Source organism: Babesia microti, chromosome I (assembly GCF_000691945.2).
Source record: "Babesia microti strain RI chromosome I, complete genome".
In the NCBI taxonomy this organism is placed as follows: domain Eukaryota; phylum Apicomplexa; class Aconoidasida; order Piroplasmida; family Babesiidae; genus Babesia; species Babesia microti.
Genome location: NC_027205.1, coordinates 766,027 through 785,214, shown reverse-complemented (window position 1 = coordinate 785,214; position 19,188 = coordinate 766,027). Strand labels below are relative to the sequence as shown.

The 19,188-nt window shown below is 33.7% G+C and overlaps 10 protein-coding genes across 10 annotated transcripts; 4 read left to right on the top strand and 6 right to left on the bottom strand.

The window, feature by feature from the left end:
- Nucleotides 1-2: 2 nt before the first annotated feature.
- BMR1_01G02130 (hypothetical protein) lies at nt 3-2,702 on the bottom strand (the record flags this gene model as incomplete). Its single annotated transcript, XM_012792039.1, has 1 exon — nt 3-2,702. One exon carries the CDS (start codon nt 2,700-2,702, stop codon nt 3-5), a length of 2,700 nt encoding a protein of 899 aa, XP_012647493.1.
- BMR1_01G02125 (Phosphoenolpyruvate carboxylase 3) lies at nt 2,794-6,264 on the top strand (the record flags this gene model as incomplete). The annotated part of the gene is made up of 13 exons (XM_021482862.1): nt 2,794-2,976; nt 3,063-3,326; nt 3,347-3,430; nt 3,452-3,557; nt 3,583-3,656; nt 3,678-3,796; nt 3,817-3,940; nt 3,962-4,080; nt 4,102-4,681; nt 4,702-4,863; nt 5,170-5,241; nt 5,263-5,424; nt 5,446-6,264. The coding sequence occupies 13 exons, from the start codon at nt 2,794-2,796 to the stop codon at nt 6,262-6,264; spliced, it is 2,868 nt and encodes a 955-aa protein (XP_021337456.1).
- BMR1_01G02120 (Galactose oxidase central domain) lies at nt 7,111-8,796 on the bottom strand (the record flags this gene model as incomplete). The annotated part of the gene is made up of 1 exon (XM_012792037.1): nt 7,111-8,796. The coding sequence occupies one exon, from the start codon at nt 8,794-8,796 to the stop codon at nt 7,111-7,113; it is 1,686 nt and encodes a 561-aa protein (XP_012647491.1).
- On the top strand, nt 9,686-12,847 carry BMR1_01G02115 (conserved Plasmodium protein, unknown function; the record flags this gene model as incomplete). Its single annotated transcript, XM_021482861.1, has 4 exons — nt 9,686-11,802; nt 11,824-12,027; nt 12,048-12,315; nt 12,563-12,847. The coding sequence occupies 4 exons, from the start codon at nt 9,686-9,688 to the stop codon at nt 12,845-12,847; spliced, it is 2,874 nt and encodes a 957-aa protein (XP_021337455.1).
- BMR1_01G02110 (FYVE and coiled-coil domain-containing protein (FCP)) lies at nt 13,407-14,182 on the bottom strand (the record flags this gene model as incomplete). The annotated part of the gene is made up of 2 exons (XM_012792035.1): nt 13,407-14,075; nt 14,096-14,182. The coding sequence occupies 2 exons, from the start codon at nt 14,180-14,182 to the stop codon at nt 13,407-13,409; spliced, it is 756 nt and encodes a 251-aa protein (XP_012647489.1).
- A 33-nt stretch (nt 14,183-14,215) lies between these two features.
- On the top strand, nt 14,216-14,930 carry BMR1_01G02105 (THO complex subunit 4-A; the record flags this gene model as incomplete). The annotated part of the gene is made up of 4 exons (XM_012792034.1): nt 14,216-14,261; nt 14,284-14,450; nt 14,471-14,603; nt 14,782-14,930. 4 exons carry the CDS (start codon nt 14,216-14,218, stop codon nt 14,928-14,930), a joined length of 495 nt encoding a protein of 164 aa, XP_012647488.1.
- Nucleotides 14,955-16,178, bottom strand: BMR1_01G02100 (HVA22/TB2/DP1 family protein, putative; the record flags this gene model as incomplete). The annotated part of the gene is made up of 2 exons (XM_012792033.1): nt 14,955-15,098; nt 15,588-16,178. 2 exons carry the CDS (start codon nt 16,176-16,178, stop codon nt 14,955-14,957), a joined length of 735 nt encoding a protein of 244 aa, XP_012647487.1.
- BMR1_01G02095 (hypothetical protein) lies at nt 16,439-16,741 on the bottom strand (the record flags this gene model as incomplete). The annotated part of the gene is made up of 1 exon (XM_012792032.1): nt 16,439-16,741. One exon carries the CDS (start codon nt 16,739-16,741, stop codon nt 16,439-16,441), a length of 303 nt encoding a protein of 100 aa, XP_012647486.1.
- Nucleotides 16,742-16,890: 149 nt separating this feature from the next.
- Nucleotides 16,891-17,283, top strand: BMR1_01G02090 (small subunit ribosomal protein S15Ae; the record flags this gene model as incomplete). The annotated part of the gene is made up of 1 exon (XM_012792031.1): nt 16,891-17,283. One exon carries the CDS (start codon nt 16,891-16,893, stop codon nt 17,281-17,283), a length of 393 nt encoding a protein of 130 aa, XP_012647485.1.
- BMR1_01G02085 (conserved Plasmodium protein, unknown function) lies at nt 17,432-18,745 on the bottom strand (the record flags this gene model as incomplete). Its single annotated transcript, XM_012792030.1, has 1 exon — nt 17,432-18,745. One exon carries the CDS (start codon nt 18,743-18,745, stop codon nt 17,432-17,434), a length of 1,314 nt encoding a protein of 437 aa, XP_012647484.1.

The window sequence follows — 19,188 nt, the reverse complement described above, 5'->3', positions numbered from 1 at the left end:
TTTCATAGTGGATGCCTGGATCTATCCAACCTATCCAATGGATATTTTAATCTGTCTATTTCCTTCTTCAATCCACTAATATTGGACTTTAGGTCATCTTTCTCTGCTATAATCTTCATCTTCTCCTTTTCTAGAAGTTTAATTCGGTCTTCTGCCCTCTCCAAACGGGCATTAGTGCGCGATACACTTGAATTTATATCGAGTTCTCGGTCTAATAGTACAATTTGAGCCAATTCACTTAGTCTAGCCATTATGTTAAGCAAATACAATATATTAGAGCTTGAGAGGGTGTACTCACTATGCATCATGATCTGGATAGTCTCAATCTCGTGGTCATATTTAACACTAGTGTTGTAGCGGCGTATTAAGGATGCTAGGCCATCCATTAGAGAAACATATTTGTTGAAGTCTGTCCTGTTAATGGTCACACATTGTTCCTTCAGCGCACGTATCAATCCCATATACCTAGAGTGCAATCTTTCAAGCATTGATAATAACTTTGGGAGGATTGGATGATTTTGAACCCTAGTAATTGAAATGTCAGAACCATCGGTATCTGAATCATACATTATATCAGATGCAGATTCAGATGATACGAGGGTTGTACAACCTGTGTAAGATTCTGCGTATTCCAGGTCTTTAAGGCAATTCCACAATGCCTTTTTCATTATCCCCTCCATCGAATCGTAGCTATTCGATATTTCAGGAGGTTTAGTGTATTTTGGCACCTTTTCTTGTGAAAAATTAATGATGGGGTTGGTGTTATATTTATTCGACTCTTTGACCATATCTATATTTGCCTTTGCTTGTAGATTAGTTATTTGGGTATTGAGTTTTTCAATGTTAACAGATTTCTCTTGGATTTCCAATTCCATCATGGAAATGACGTTGGCAGCGTTTTTGCAATCTGCTAATAAATCATTTTTTTCACTTTCAAGCGCTGTAATCTTTTCATTAAGCTGTGATACCTTGTTTTTCATTTCCACAACTTGCTGGGAATCACATATTAGGCTGATATTGTTTATAGATGTCAATCTGTTACACAATTCGGTCTGAATTGATAACTGAAGTTTACTGTCTTTTAGTAAATGATTTTCAGCATATTTTTGACCACTTATTTTGTTCAGTGATGCTATAAGGTGGTCAAAATCGCCCTTATTGATAACAATATCATCCAAAATTTTTTCAAACACCCTTTCAGACAATAAAGCAGAAATGGATGCAAATACTGACAAATACTTCACTACATCTTCATCCATAGATCTTACATCTAAATTCGGATTCTGGACGTAAAACTTTCCAATCTCTCCCTCAAAATTCTGGTTTAGGTAACTCGACAGTAATTTTTCCAACCTATCCCAGTGTTCTTTATGTATTTTAAATTTCTCCTTGAGTTTGATGGCTTCACCCAACTCCTTAAGATCTATTTCATTGCCAATCACCAATTTGTTCTGGATTATGTTGTATAAATAAGAGTTTTCAGCATTCAGCAGCCGAATAGTATCACTACCTTCGCTATAGTACTGAACTCGTGAAGTGAATAATTGTTCAAACAAGTTTAAATCTTCATCAGATATTCGATATTTCTCAACAACCACCTCTTCTTCAAGACTTGAATGATTGGAATTTGAATATTGTGCCGAAAAATCGTCACCTGAAAATGGACTAAATGTGCATAAATCTCGATCATTAGTATGAGATATGTCACATGAATCGAGGGATTTATAAGAGTGATCGGGGTCTAGATCAGGGAATAATGGTTTAAAAACTATGTCCCCTTCCCTAATGCTTGGTGTTGATACGTTACCATAGGTGAAATGTAAAGGTATATCGTTAACTGATGTATCAAAATCATTAAATGGTAGAGATATCAAATCATTTGTATTTGATGCGGGAAATTGCGATTTAGGCGTGATAAATTCATTTATATTTTGCGATTTGATTACGGTACTTAAGTTAGATATTGGCGATTCGGCTTTAGCAGTAGGAGTTTGTTCGGTATAGTCATAAAGTGGGATATTTGCGAAAGAATTTAAATTATCAAAATATCCTCCATTGACATCCTCATCTAGCTGCGAATCAGATTCTTGACTCAAATACGTACGCTTTAATTTACACTCCCCTAACTCAAGCGCCCTCCAATCGATACTATCCCAACCTTGGCTTATGTCTTGCAGGAATATATTGTGAGTTTTTACATTAGGACACTGGATAAAAACCGTTTCTGCATATTCGGTATCATTATTATCCAAACATTTAATTAATTCATTGTCAAGAATGATGTTTTGTTCTTGAAGTGACTTTATATTCCTTAAAAGGTGGAAATTTTCATCCAGAAAGAGTGTGCAAAGATCCATCCTATACTCTAATTCCTTGCTATAAGCCTGCTCAGATGCGATAATGCCAGTTGCTATTTTAAGCAATTCAAATAGAACTGCTTGTACTTGGTCCACCTCACTATCCCTTTCCAGGCGGCAATAGACGCATTCATTTTCCATGTTTTTCACAGATTTTAAAATCTGTGTAATGCCAGGAAAATGATGTTCCACCGCCTTTACATCTCTCTTCCTCCTCCGTCCATCCCTGTAAAATGAGTGCTTTTCGTCAAAGTTTCTATAAACTCTAAACCCCTGAGATAGTGCCAATTTGCCAGTTGCACCCTCAGGAATGTAAATTGACAGATGATTTCTCTTTTTAAACATAGTGGAGCGTTTAACAAAATACTAGTGTTTACACATTACACTGGTGATATATATTGCGATACAATTTAGGGGGTAAATTTAGTGCCTGAAGATGGTTACTATCGGCAATTCGGTAACTGTAGCAGATTTGTTGCAATTGAAGTGCAATGCGCACAAAGATTTAACCGTTGACTTTGTGAAGCCTTTAGAGTATGATATTATTATGTTGCACAAAATTTTATTTGAAATAATACTCATCAAATTACCTCCAGAACATTTCAACAACATTGTAAAGGTGAGTCTTTTATAGCATCAAGGTGAATATTTAGTTGTGACTTCTTACTTTTAAAAACTTAAAAATCATTACAATGCTTTACACAGGTAGTAGAATCTGCCAAGGCCCACTCCTTAGCCCACAGCCCTGAAAGCTTATCATCTCTGCATAAAGTAATTGAGAATATAAACGTTGAATCATGGCCATATATCATCTCAACCCTTGCTAAAATGTTTTCACTTGCTAATTTTGCAGAAATGGCCCATCGTTGGCGGCGGCGCATAGCTTATGAGCACCGTATTAACGACTCAGATAAATCAATTTACTATGCCCAAGAGTCGACATTCCAGGCTACAATTTGTCGTCTAGAAGTAAAAAACAACTTATATAGGATTTAGGCATAAGTAAGCAAGTTATATACGATTATTTTTGTAATATGACTATCGAGTTTGTACTAACTGCTCATCCAACTGAGGTATATTTAGTTGATATATAGGCCCACCGTTTAACTTCATTGAAGAACTACAAACATATTGGCGAAATATTGCTAGAGCTAGATTTTCAAGAATCTCTAACATCCATAAAAAAACACAAGGAAAGTTGTGATTAATTTATAGTTACTTCAAGACTTAAGAAAACACATAAGCGTCATTTGGGATACAGACTCTATAAGACGTGTAAAACCATCTCCATTAGATGAAGTATGCAAAATTATCATGCAGGCTATGAGTATTTGCGAGACAGTTGCTGAAAATATCTTTGAGGCTATACCAGATATTTGCAACTACATGGACGACTTTTTAATTAAACATGGAATGGAGGCACTACCTCTTACTTCTAAGTAAAATAATTATCATTTAGGCCATTCAAATTTGGCTCTTGGGCGGGAGGAGATAGGGATGGCAATCCTTACGTAACGCCTGAACTAACAAAATCTGCCGCCTATTATTATCGCCTCAAAGCTTGTAAATTATATCTTTCCAAGGTAATTTAATAAATTAAATAGATGAACAAATTGGCAACTGAAATGAGTCCAAAATCTCATACGCAAGAGTTTATAGATTACATCAAACCACACCTAGCTTTGTATGAGAAAATAAGAAATGATCCCAAATTCTTGTCAAGGTATCCAACTGGGTTATATAGCTTCAGCATATTCATTTCTGATATAAATGAAGATGAAATATATCGCTTATTTGTATCGTATCTGATGTCGCGATTGATGATAACCCATTACATCATAAAGAAGAAGTTCGACAAGTCTTATTACAACGATTTTTATGATAAATATGCCTTTAATAAGACAGATGAACTAATTGAACCGCTCATGATGATGTACAACTCATTAGTAGCGACTAAATCAGAGTACATTGCAAATGGGGAACTTAAATCAATAATCCGTTGCCTCAATGCTTTTGGACTGTCCCTTCTAAAAATGGATATTAGACAAGAATCTACCATGCACAATCATGCTATGGATGAAATATGCAATCACCTGTCACTGCCACAATATACGACACTTAATGAAGAATCAAAGATTGATTTTTTGAGCGATATTCTGTCATCAAAACGGCCCTTAATATCACAACAAATGATTAAAATGTTTGAAGAAGATTCCAACAATGTTCTAAATACATTCAAGGCGTGTGCTGAATTGGGTAATGAATTCCTTGGCGCTTATATAATATCAATGTGCACCAAAGCTTCAGATGTTCTACTAGTCGAAGTATTTAAATAGTTATTTAGGTTTTTCAACGAGAATTTTGGGGGAACGATGTCATTCCACAACGAGTTGTACCATTGCTTGAAACTATTGAAGCCCTTGAATCATCAGCTGAATTGTTACTTACTCTCCTTAAGATACCTTGGTATTATGATAATATTAAGAACAAACATAACGGCATACAAGTAAGTAGTGTTATACAATTCCAAATATTAGGATTGATTTAATGATACATTAGACTAGAATATATATCTTTAATTATTGTATTTTTATTAACTAATCTGTTCATTACTTGATGTACGTTTATTTAAACCCTGCATAATCAAACTCCAATCTATAATTTCATCTTATTATTTATCTTTCAAACTAAATTATTTATAATAATCATTACTTAATAAATCTTATGAGCAATCTAATTTTAATTTACTATCTGATTTTTATTATGTGCAATAGTGCACTCGCTATTTGTTAAATAATTATTTCTTACTTAGGAAATAATGATCGGTTTCTCTGACAGTGGAAAGGATGGTGGCAGAATGGCCGCTTCTTGGGAATTATACAAGGTATCATAAACTTTTATATAGGCTCAAAAGAGACTATTGAATGTTGCTAAGGAATTTGACATCACAATTAGATTTTTTTACGGTCGTGGGGGTACAATATCTCGTGGTGGTGGACCAATGCACTTAGCACTTCAATCACAGCCACAAGGATCTCTTACAAATTACCTTCGAACAACTGTACAGGTATGTATTGTTGTTATTTAGGGTGAAATGATTACGCAAATGTTTGGCATGCCATCCATGGTATTTAGAACACTGGAGCTTTATTTCACTGCTGCTATAAGATTCAGTTTAGACGATTTTTCTTCAACCAAACCTGAATGGGTGGATCTTTGGAATGAAATGGCCTCTATTTCAACTGAATCATACAGAAACATTGTATACAAAACCCCTTTATTTTTTGAATACTTCAACAAAGTAACCCCAGCTAATGAAATGAAGTTGATGAAGATAGGGTCTAGACCTTCAAATAGGCAGAAGAAGCAACTGGGCATTGAAAGCTTGAGGGCTATACCCTGGGTATTCGCTTGGACTCAAAATCACTTCAATTTGCCCATATGGCTTGGAATATCAGACAGTTTTAAGTATGCAATAAACGTTGGTAAACTGGATGTTTTAAGGGAGATGTACAAGACATGGCCCTTCTGCCGCTCCTTTATATGTCTAATTTCAATGGTTCTAGCCAAATCAAACTGTGAAATGTCTCTTGAATACGAAAATAAACTCATTGACTCAGACGAACATAAAAAGCTTGGATCTAAGTTACGTGAGTTGTTTGTAGATACGACTAATGTCATAAAAATAGTAACGGGAGAAGCAGAATTTTGTGATAATGACAAGGTTGTACAACGAGCAATTAATGCTAGGAACATGTGGATCCCCCCGTGCAATATTATTCAAATTGAATCACTTTTAAAGTTTAGATCTTTGAACATTTCTGAATCAGATGACACCAATCCTTACCACAATTCGCTTGTGTTGTCAATGAAAGCTATTTCGGCAGGGGTTAGGCATACGGGTTGACCATTCATCAATTAATAACTTAATTAGCGTATGGCACAATTTTTGCATTACATTGTATTATTAGTGTCTATATAGGGAATTTATGATATACGTCATTCTTATTAAGATGTGAATATTAGAAATTGAGTGCTTGACAAACACACAATGCTAGAAGCTAGGATATTAATATTTGAAGTGTCTTAATGAGTAGCAATTAATTAACAGTTTTTTAATAGTTAAATTATTATTAAACATAAAAGTAACGAGTTTATGTATATATTGCATTATTTTATTTAAATTATAATGTCTAAATAGATTTGATAATATTATTGTTGCTATCAATTAATAATTCACATGATTCAAAAAATGTATCAAACTAATCAATTATTTATATTCAAACAATCATTTACAGTTTTGACAATGATTGAATGTGATTAAATACCTAATTGTCAATAATCATTCTGTAACATGGATAATATAAACTAAACAATCTAAATAAATATCAATAACATTTGCATAAATTTAGTTTATTAGTGACTTAACACTTCCAAATTGCAAATTCTACATTGAAATAGTGCGATATATTATCATAAGTGATTAAATTCATATCAAGTAAAATAATACGCAAAAATACACATTCAATGCACCTGATTATCAAACGATATTAAAACAATATGTACACAAGTGGTAAATCATTAATGTTGGCGATCTAAACTACATTAATGCCAAATACAAACTAATTTATGCTAACAATTATTACAAAAATATATTATTAATTTATACAATTAAAACGGGTATTAAAATTTCATGTTAATTATTAGGTTGGTATATATTTTACAAAATAACATGTGTGAGTGAATGAGCTCATCACTTTTTATTCATAAATTTAGCAAGTTCAAGTACGAGGGCTGGAACGCTTGATAACTCTTCAAAAGATGAAGTATGCATCACCTGATCCGAATGCTCCGAAATGTACGAAAAGCATGCATTTTTTAAGTTATCTGCCTTATACAAACTGGAACATTTGAGAAGATAGCATGCATTCTCGCAGTTGATCTTCTCCTGCAACTCATCCTGGCACAGCATCTTCAGGGAACTGAGTTGGATACCATCAGCAAGACCCATGAGCTCACACAATCTGTAATAAGAAAATGCAGCAAAGTCGTTAATCTTTGCCGTATACAAGTATTCAATCATATTAAGTGACGCTTCATAGGACCAGCCATGCAATTGAATTTTTGATGGAGAATCAGGGACGATAAATAGATTGTAAAAGTAACTAGAACTGGCGGATAATATGCTTTTGTGAGCTGGTATATCTTTACCATCAACACATATTGTCACATCACTAAATAACGAAGAGCCAACAAGTCGCGATAGATTGCTTAGTAAAGTTTGCAAAGACTTATTTGTTGTGTTGTTGGATGACTGACGGTGACATGTAATACCATACAAGTCGCACAACCATTTAACACCATCATAACCGCCAAAAACGTACAAAATATTGTTTACAGTGACCATTGAATGGCGTTGCCTATCTGTTAGCATTTTGTTCGATTGATTTATAAAGGTCCAAACTTTGGACTCCGGATCAAATTCATAAATGTCAGAATTCCGAATATTGCCGTCAAAGCCACCAAAAATGTAAAATTTGTTTTTTAGCAGCGAGCCAGCCAATCCGCGTGCTGAAGGGGGGAGATCACCATTTGGGTCTATGAGCGTCCAAGTATGCTTGGAAATGCAATATTGGTATACATCTCTGTAGTATGATTTGCCCGAATGGCCGCCAAATAGGTACAAATTTTCTTCAGTACTATCAGCCAGCATGATATGGGCGTTTCTGGCACTAGGTTTTTTGCCGTGAGGCTTACTCAATCTGGCCCAGTGTGAGCTATTAGGTGTAAATACGTCAAGATCGTTGTAACAAATAGTGCCGTCAAAGCCACCAAAGGCGTAAATCAATCCACCAGCCTGGGTAAGAGAATGGCAAGCACGTTTTGTGGGCGCTTTACCATGCTGCTCGATTGCACAAATATTTAATTTTATGAATTCTGATGGATCGGCATTTCTGGCTTGGTATTCAAGATTTTTTACATCAATGCAAAACATATTCGATAGCCAATTGGTGCCGTCATGACCTCCGTGAATGTAGACTTCTGATTTCTCCTCTGGTTTCACCGTATTAACTATTTCCGCAGCGTGGTTATTTCTGGCCAAAATATTTTTGGACTTCTTCTTCGAATTTTTCTGAGTGATCTCATCTTCAACAAGTATAACCCGACACCACTTCTTCAACGACGTATGGTATACATATGCATCCCCTAAGGCCATATTTCCGGACCAGCCTCCAAAGTACAAGATACAGTTACCCACAACGGTAGCAGAATGGGCAGCCCTAGGCGAAGGTGCATTATCCCCTCCACATAAATTTATTTGTCTAAAACTACAATTCACTTCACCCTGAAACAATTGATGGTAGTCATCGGATCTGGAACTGGTGACGTCAATAGTGAAGTCGTCGTTATGCGAAAATGACGCACATTCTTCAACCATTCTAATACGATGATAATCAAGTGATCCTATATTAAACCGATAAATGAAGCTGGAGGTCAATCATGTATAAAGGTGTGGCTGTATATGAGTATGAGTGTTTGTGGTGTAGTGCAGAAAACCATTAGTAATTATAATTATTAAATTTGGGTAAAAATCCAATGATACTGCCAATTTAGAATCCAAAATTTACCAAAAATAATGTTATGATTTACATATAGACACGTATAAGATAATAGGGAAATGTGTAACTCCAATGTATTATTTTGAGGGGTTATGAACTTTTTAAAAAATGGTTTCAAATAATTAGGAAAATTATAGAATACTAATGTCTTTCAGTTCTAAAACTTACAGCAATTTATCCACAAATCGCTAACAATTGCACGTTTTTATAATTAACAAATTTACAAGTGGTTACCAAAATGCACGAAATTATGTGAGTATTTATATTTGTAGTAATAGTTAATAATTAATTAGTATTTATTCAAGTAACAATTCTTATGTATTTTCCCTCTAAGTCCCCATTGACGGATTTTGGCATTCCTTCGTCATAACCCTTTATTTACATTGTACACGCAGGCACTATGAACATCACACCTTTCAACATAATTTTATCTAAAAGATCTTTAATTTCTGCTTATTTATTTGTTGAACTGTAACAATATGCATTTTACACCTTGCTATTTAATAAATTTGGAACATAGATAGTGTCACACACCCATTACTTATTTATCGCAATATAGCAATCATTAATCGATTAACACGACATAAATTGATATTTTAATATCTTAAATTGTTCAAAAATCCTGATTGTCATTTGATTTTCTGATACCTCGTTCACACATTCTGGTTCGGATAATAAATTGGAAGACAAAATTTTTTGCCGTGATCGATGGATGAACGATATTCATATAGTCTATTCAGCATTCCTTATGCCATAAAACCCTTTCAATCCAATCCATTCAAAGCACAACTTTTAGACACACCTGAAACTCATTCATTGTTTCGTACTCATTTGTCCAACATAAAGCAATCACTTAATGGTTTGGAAATAAAATCATTAACTACTGATGATCACATAAGGAGTTTATACATTCTTTCAATTTGTTATAAATTTGAACCTTTCAACAGTAAATCACCAGATCTTTCTCTGTACGCATCATCACTTATAACAAAGATTGTGTTTAATGGCAACAATCACTCAGATTTGGAAAAGTCAGTAAGTCAATTCTTTGAGTTATTAACAAGTAATGTAAAGACCTGGGATAGCAAGGTATACCAATTGTATTATCTGTGCCTTGAATTATTGGTTAAGAAAGGTTACAGATCGTTGAAGGGGTTTAGTGACAATTTGTACAAGAATTCAACATTTGCTATCATAACACAGTTAACGAAATTGTTCACAGAGGATTTTTTGTGTAATTTAGACCTTTACAATGAACGTCATGAAACGCACTATGGGTCAGATAGTGATAAAAAGTCTTGTTACGTGTTTCCCGACCGTAATCCAAGAAATAGATCATTTTTACTATCTAAACACTTAATGGTTCTAACACAGCTTATAGAACATTTACCTAATGACCACCAAGTTTTTAATTCATTTCAGTGGATCAAGGAGTTCTACTCAAAGCTCTACAAAATTTCCAATAAAAGACTATTCATTTCGGGATACAAACTTCTAATTACCGCCTACCCAAACGAAATAGCATCCAATAGTTATTTTGGCATAACAATTTTGTTTGAAAATATCGCAAACAATATGGATATTATTCAAACAAACTTGATCATTAACACTCTAATTCATTGTCTATCGGATCTAAAGTTTTCTTCCTTTGCGCAAAAGAGTATAAATGTCAACAAAGTGGCATTTATATTCATTCTTAACGCATCAAAACTTATTTCTACAGATCAAATTGATGGGGTGATCGATAGTAAACTATTTAAGCTATTTTTTTATTTGTTGAATACATTTACACGCACTCTTAGATCCATTGGCGCCATACTACGCGGCGATGACGTTAAGAACAAGAATATCTACTCAACTATAATCAAAAGTTTTGATATACTTATCGACTACGTTCTTAAATGCTCAGGAGGAGGTGATAATGTCGAAGCTTGTATTCCGTTGGTGCTAGTTGTTTCTATGTTACTAAAGAGTGCTGGGGGTAAAGGTCTATCTTATATCCAGCAAGAAAAGAGGAGAAGTGTGGCTAAGATGGTTATATCCAATTTTTTTGGCAAGACTAGGAATGTAAACCAATATGAGAGGGATTATTTTTCATTATTTAATCTCTCTCTAGTGGATGGGTTGTTAAATTCGTCACTAAGAAATGATGTTTTGGATGCTTTAAAAGATAAATGCGATGTAATCAGTGACATTGTCTCGAGTAGTTTCATATCAGGTGATCTAAAAACTGCTGCAGGGGGTCTAATCGTGTTGGATTACTTTGGCACAAAATGTAGCGTTGAAAGGAAAGGAATAGAGGCTGGGGTTTGCTTTGAGAAGGATGTATTTATACGTTTTTTGTGCCATTTGACTTCCATTAAGTCTAGAGAGTCTGACAATGATAATTTGCTGCAAATTGGATTGTTTGGTTTGGCGCAAATTTCACCTCAATTCTTACAGTCCTTATCACAAAATTACGTCAAACAGGTATTTAAAGGGATACTAAAATTGTCTAACGAAACCCCTTTCTCTCCATTTACAACCGCTAACAGTAATTTTGGATCATTTATCATCCACTTCAATGTAATCCTACCGCTAGTGGCAAATGACCCTTATAAACAATCTCTGTTCAAGGGCATGCTATCTCTGGAGAAATGCGATGTTTGGGAGAATAAGATTGAGAATATGGAAAAGACGTTTAACAGTATGAAAATTGAACTTCTCAATAAAGTGGAGAAAGCAGAGAAGGAGCACGAGGAAATCGCAAGTAGATATGAGCGGCTTGAGAGGGAAGCCCTTGAATTTAAAAATGCCCTAAAATCGGCAGAAAAAAATAGTGATAGGTATCATCCAATGCCATTTAGGTTGTTACAAGAAGAAAGGAGTAGATTTGACGAGGCCATATCGCAAACCAACAAGCAGTTAAGCAAGGTTCAAAGTGAGCTATCAACGCTCCACAAGGCCAATAAGGAACTCCTACATGAGAGAGATAAGTTATCAAACGAGGTTATAGAGGCAAATGAGAATGCTAAGATGCTTGAGAGCAAACTGAGCTCATACAAGTCAAAGTAATTAAATTGTTATTTAGATGCGACTCCCTTTCTATGCAATTGAAATCATTTAATGAGATGTCTGAGCAATTTAGAGTGTTGAAACAGGAACACTCGCGATTATTGAACGAGCATTCAAATGTTTCTAAACATTTCGAGGAATCATTTAAAAAACTTATTCTAATGGGTCATTGTTTTTATACTCTCAAAAAGGATACTAAAGAGAAGGAGGAAATACTTGTACAACAGGGTCATCAATTAAGTTCACTACATACACATCTGCAAGAGAGGGAAAAAACTATTAATGTGAGCGGGCAGTTATTTTGTTGTGGTTATATATTCAAAAATATTTAATTTATATACAAATATACCTATTTACATTACATATTTCTTCATTACTACATCTTTTACATGCTATGCGTTTTAACACATATCCATACAATAAAGTATAACATATTATTATAATAGTGATCTTTGATATTTACATATCTGATTTATTGATAATTGCTGAATGATTTAAGTATTAAATATACATTAAGATTGCATGACATAGAAATTTGAAAGTGAATTGGAGCAGTTGGAACGCCTAAAACGAGAATTGGAGGAGCAATTAGGACGTTTGAATGCTCAGATTAATCAAAAGGAGAGCCTGTTAACCAAATCAAAGGCTAAATGTGAAGAATATCGCACTAGAATAGAGCAACTCGCCCAGACTCTTGAGCACAAATCCCGGGATTTTCAGGTCCTACAGAAGCAAATTGCGGAGAAGGATCGTGATCTTAATGGTAAACAGCAGCAGTTAAGAGCCATCGCAAATGTAATCAATGATATATTGTGATCACGCTTATTTTTATCAATTATCATCAAATCAGTATATTTTTGATCAGTAAATTATTTTTAATAAATCGTTTATTAATTTGATTAAGTAATACAATCGAATTACTTGATTATGTTTGTTAACCGACAACATTAATTATATTTAAACCTAATACTCGATGAGGTTGATAAATAAAATAAGTAAATATCATTATAAGATTCCTACGAGTTGTTGATTCTAACATATACATATGCATATGCACATATATATATATAATTATTGTATATTTTATTGAATAATAAATAATTAGTAATGTATAATTAATAATTATCTAATGACATAAAGTTTGTGTAATTAGTTAGATGTCAATTATATCTAATCTGATCACTCAACAATAATATTCTATATAAAACAAATAATTGACGAGAATAGGTTAAAATGAACATATGTAAAATACGCTAAAATGAATGTATGATAAATAATAATAAAATTGTCGAAATTGATGTATATTTTTATAAACGCAATACAATTAATTGTGTATTATTATATTGTAAGAAATGTAATATTTAGTATAAGCGGGTTAAGAGAATAAGGGGCACTTGAAACAACACCACCACCTCGCATTCCTCTGATGAGAATTATGGGCAGTTAAAAAAATTCCAGTACTGGATCGTGACTCTAATCTTTTACTAGAAAGCAATTGCATTTCTAGAGCATCACATCTTGATTTATAGGTTTCCAATTGCTCCCTTAAAATCCCTACTTCAAAATCGTCAGCTATTTCAAAGCTTTGACTGCTATCACCTATATTTGATATCTTGTTTTTTAATTCTAAATTTTGCGACTCAAGCTCCAGAATCTTTTCATTTAACTGCGATATTAACGATACCGTTGATTCTCTTGCATCGTAAAGTGATTTCAACTCATTTGCCACTATTCTAATATTGTTCACCGACTTTTCGATTACCTGATCCATATCATTTTCGAGGTTGGTAAAATCTATCTTCATCAACAAATGTGTTCTATCCCCTATAACATCCTTGACAAATAGACTATCAAATTCGAGTAGAAATTGCCTAAAGCGCTCCACCTGGCCCACCTTATTTTTTAGTTCATCTTTCAACAACGAATTAATCGTATCCTTTACGTCCAAATCCTCCTGTAAGGACAAGGCTTGTCTAGTGGATTGGGCAAATAGGCAATCTTCACAAATGCTATTCCTACCGATTATACATTTTTTGCAACATTGCTATATCAAAATTAACATACTTTGCCACAGAATTCACATTTCTTCTTCCAGTTTGATGTAGCAAAATCTACGGAACAAACTTCGCAATGTTCCAATTTTGGATCCATTGTGACGACCCCATACAACTCACCTACTACTTGATGACTATGACATTATCTACTAGTGACAAGCTATCTATGGCGTTGGGTATACTCAAATCTTCATGCAGATGATATTCCTCCGAAAAACACAGGGAATCGTAGTGAGAGATTTAGACCTGGCGGCGGGGGAAGGAGGCGATTCACGAACGATCGGAGATTCCAGCATGGAATGGTAATTAAACACATTATACGCATATCAAATCTAGACCATACGATACGGGATAATGATTTGATGGTACTAAAGCCATGACATAGGAACTATTTAGTTCAATAGGTCCAGTAGTTAAGACTTGGATTGATTATGATCGGACCGATAGGTCTCTAGGGACAGGAGGGTGTATTTATGAAAGGGAAAGCGATGCCAAGCAAGCAATGTCACAATTTAATGGTAATGATTCACTATATACTTTAATATTCTATAGTGTGTATTAATTATTATGTTATTACATTCATAAGTCATCAGAGGCGCGACCAATTTTATATTTATAATTATTTAATCATAATGATCAAATACTTACATATGAAATTAATATTTAATTAATTTTATTTGGATGTGCTTTATTTAGGTCGCAAAATCGAAGGCCTTCCCATAAATCTTGAATATCACCGATCCAAATATCCCAATACACAAAATCGTTTCACACGCAACTCACGTGCCAATCGCTTTAATACCAAGGATAGATTAATTAAAAAACCAATAAAATGCCCCTGGTAAATATTTAAATCCTTGCAGTTGTATTTAGTGTAGCTTCATTTGTTTTTCTGTAAATTTCCTGATTTCACCCATCGCAACCCTTTCGAGGGTGTCAATGGCCTGTTCTATGATCTTCTGGTTTTTGCTTAGCAGAGGTGATATTACGAGGTAGTAGATCGCGTTGGCCCCCTAAATAATCAACAGCTTAATTGAAGAATATAAAAATGTATTTACTAATTGTTTTTAACAATAATATATAATACTCATTTATTATGTTGGAGTAGGCATTTAGTGGAAAACATGTATTGAAATAGTCACCAGACTTCATGTAAGCAATTGCACTGAATGTCATACATTACGTAATTTGTATGTGATTGTCAAAATTTGGGTGGTAGTTATTCAAAAATAATTATCACACCATCCTTACACGTAGTGTAAATTATTTTTATAATTTGGAATAAGCCATAACTAAAGTGTATTAACAGGTAATTCCAAAGTATAAACACATTTAAAATTATTAGAATATCGATATTTAACATTTCTAACAATTATTAAAGAATAATTATAAAAATCACTCACTAATAAGTAATTAAACACACTACACCATTATTACAAATAATAAATATAGGAGATTCATTATATATATATATATCAAAGTACGAATGTTCTGAAACTTACTCTAGTGTATGGATGGTAGAGATATAGGATAAAACCAACCCGAACTATAGATATTAGTGGCAACCATGATATCAAGGGGAAAATTAATATCGAAATAAATAAATAAAGCGAGTAAACAATCCAGTACCTAAGCCAAAACATAATTTCCCCTTGGATTCCATTGAGACAAGTAGGCATTTGAGGGTTTGTGTCATTTTCTTTGTCCTTTCCCCCAGTTGTGATAGTAGCTGTTGCTTTTGGACTTTCAGTCATGGCTCTATGAATCAGTAAAACCTTATGAGATTTAAATGCTGGATATACCAACCCTATTGTATTGCAAAAGATGTTAATTTTCCAGCCGAAAATAAAGTACAGAATTAATATAGCAGAAAATATTGCCGCTATATGACCCCTAGTAACGTTGAATCGTCTCGCAAAACTTTCCACGATTGGTAAGCCTTCTGTGCATTCATCTAACCAATCCAATAATTTTTGAAATGATATGTTATTTAGAATTGAATTGGCAGGGAAATTGATGCTAGTGTCAATCTCCGTGTCTTTGGAGGGGGTGAAAGGGCGCTGGAACTGAGGGATCTCGTTTTCGTTAAACATATCAAACAAAAGAAATTAAAATATGCAGTTAGAGTAATAAGTGTGCGACTAATCGAATAAGCGTAAAATACACATACGCAATAATAATGTGATGGGGTCACATCATTAATCGTGAACAACTTTTAATCCACAGCTATTATTTCCGGAATCAGCCAAACACTCAGTTTATAAGCCTAATAAATTATTTACTACGCATTTGCAATATTCATGGATTAAATGACACTAGATACATGATTATTTACAATCAAACTGTGATATTACTACATAAACGTTATTTTTGTTACGATATTCTGCGCTACGATACAAACGGAGTGTGTTTCAGCTGGAAATATCATGAATATGTTATTAATAATTAATTCTACAAGTATTTTGTCGTGGAATACATTGGTGTGTGTATTTAAATTATTCACAGCACAAATTAAATATTTAGTAGAATTAACAATTTCTTGATATATGTAAATATGCGCATTAGTTTGTTTAAACCAATAAAATTGCGATAACGTGGTAAAACTATAAGATGTTGTATCATGTATAATGTGAGGTATTTGTGAAATATCTGCCATCTTAAAATTCTAGCTAAAATAACCATAGTAGGTTATTTTAACGTAACTTTGTGTAATTATTATTGCATATATACGTTGTAATTACTGGGAATAAAAAAGTGATGGGTATAATGCCTCATAGGCCTGCCCCATTATTATAGTCGTTGGACATGGTGCGAATAAACGTTCTCGCCGATTGCCTGAAGGCTATTGTGAATGCTGAGAAACGCGGCCGCCGCCAGATTCTTATCCGCCCTTCCTCAAAGGTCATTATCAAGTTTCTAACTTGCATGCAAAAGAATGGTTACATCGGCACATTTGAGATTATTGATGATCATAGGTCTGGCAAAATAGTTATTGAATTACTAGGAAGAATAAACAAATGCGGGGTAATATCTCCGAGATATGACGTGAAATTGGATGATATCGAACAATGGTGTTCGAATATTTTACCATCTAGACAATTTGGCCACCTAGTACTTACTACCACTTATGGAATCATAGATCATGAAGAAGCAAGGAGGAAGCATACTGGTGGGAAAATATTAGGGTTTTTTTTCTAATGAATTAAAAATGACGGTTCATTGAACCATTGACAGCTTAATTGATTTAATTCTACAGTAATACTAAAAATTACGCAGATAGTATACATAAGTATATAAGTAAATTTCCATTTAATTACATGGTTATGAATAAAAAGAATTGGTGTCACTAGTAATACCGCAATAATTTTTCATATGGGTGTAACAAAGTAACAAAATCCTGTATACAATTGTTGAAATTTGTATCCTTGGCAAGTTTAAGGATTTCCAATTTTTTAATTTCCCTCTCCAGTTCTAAACACGCTTCTTCTTTCTCCTTTATCCTTTTATGTACTGATTCAATCCTTTCTCGTCCAGTTTCATCCATCATACTCAGCCTTTTAGTATTATCTGCTAGTTTGTTCTCCAGCAAACTCATATTTCTTTGCATATTATCTTGATCCAGCTTGCAACATTTTAACGTTTCATGACAGTCATTAATTTCAAGATTTATACGTTTCAAATCATCATCTATTGCCTGTGAATCAGCAGTGGCGCTTGTTATACTTGAAATTAGTTCGGAATAAGGGTAAATCACATTGTCTAAATGTGATAAAATAAGATTTATTGTTGTGTCAATGCGGGATTTAGAGTTCTGAAAATTTGCAATTTTTTCATGCAGCTTTTCCTCACTTTTCTTTAGATGATCAAGTTCCAAGTTGCCAGAATCAATCTGACTGTTATATTGCATAAGATCTGACTTAAATTTATCAGGATCCTCAACAACCTGATCTTGCAAATCTTGATTAGTCTGCCTGGCAACTACAGTTTGTAGTAATATTTGCTCTATCGACTCTTGCAACTCATTAATTCTAGTGTTCACCGTTCGTAATCTTTCCTTAAACATGGTAAATTCTTCATTAATGAGGGTAAGTTTTGTCTCGAGACACTTCTTTTCCTGTTGCATATTTAATATGACATGCACGTTTTTTTCGTTGCATCTGGAAAATTCACTTAATTCCCTAACTGCTTGATTACTGTCATTTATCAAAGCAAATTTGACGTCTAGTGACTGAATCAAAGTGTCCAAGTCTGTGCCCAGTAACTGTAGTACATTGTCACGAAACTTCAAAAATGCGAGCAATGCCTTACCAAATTTCTTTATATCAGCCGAAGTTGGATTTGATATGGTCGTAGGGTTAATTGGCTCAAGGCCAAGAGCAGAATGTAAACGCTGACAATAACGATAAAAACGAAGGTCCCCTATTGACTTATACGAATTGCTTTCAATTGTAAATCCGAAAGTCTCAAATAAATCAGACTTTGGATTACTTTTAAGTGTGCCCATAGCTTCTTCATACCTAACTTGAGTGATTGCTCTGCCAAACACCTCTTGAATTGCCAAACAATATAGACCTACTGTCTCATCTTTGGTGGGATTTTTAAATATTCTTTCTGAAACCTGAGCACCCAATTTTTTAAGGGCATCAACCAACTCATCCATTGCCAAGTGTGCCAAGACGTGATCTCACATTTGTATTACGATTGGGCGCCCTACTCATAATCGTATCTGTATATCACACCTGTGACTATGGTATATGAATTACTAAATTTATTTTCATGAAATATACTCAAAATATTAAAAGTTTGTGATATATATTAATTTCAATCATTAATAACCCGTTAGATTCTTTTTAACGACATTTTTAACGATAATTTATCTAACATTTATGTTTCAGTTTTTGTCTTATGCATTATCCTTAGGTTTAGTGAATAATTATATTGTTTTCTAAAAGTAGAATATTTTATATTAATATATGGTTGATACTATTAAATAAATATTCACTGTGATTATAATTATATGATGCTATAAAACACATGTAATGATTCACTTTGAAATAATTTATTATTCAATTTATTAGCAATAATTATAATGCAGTAAGCACT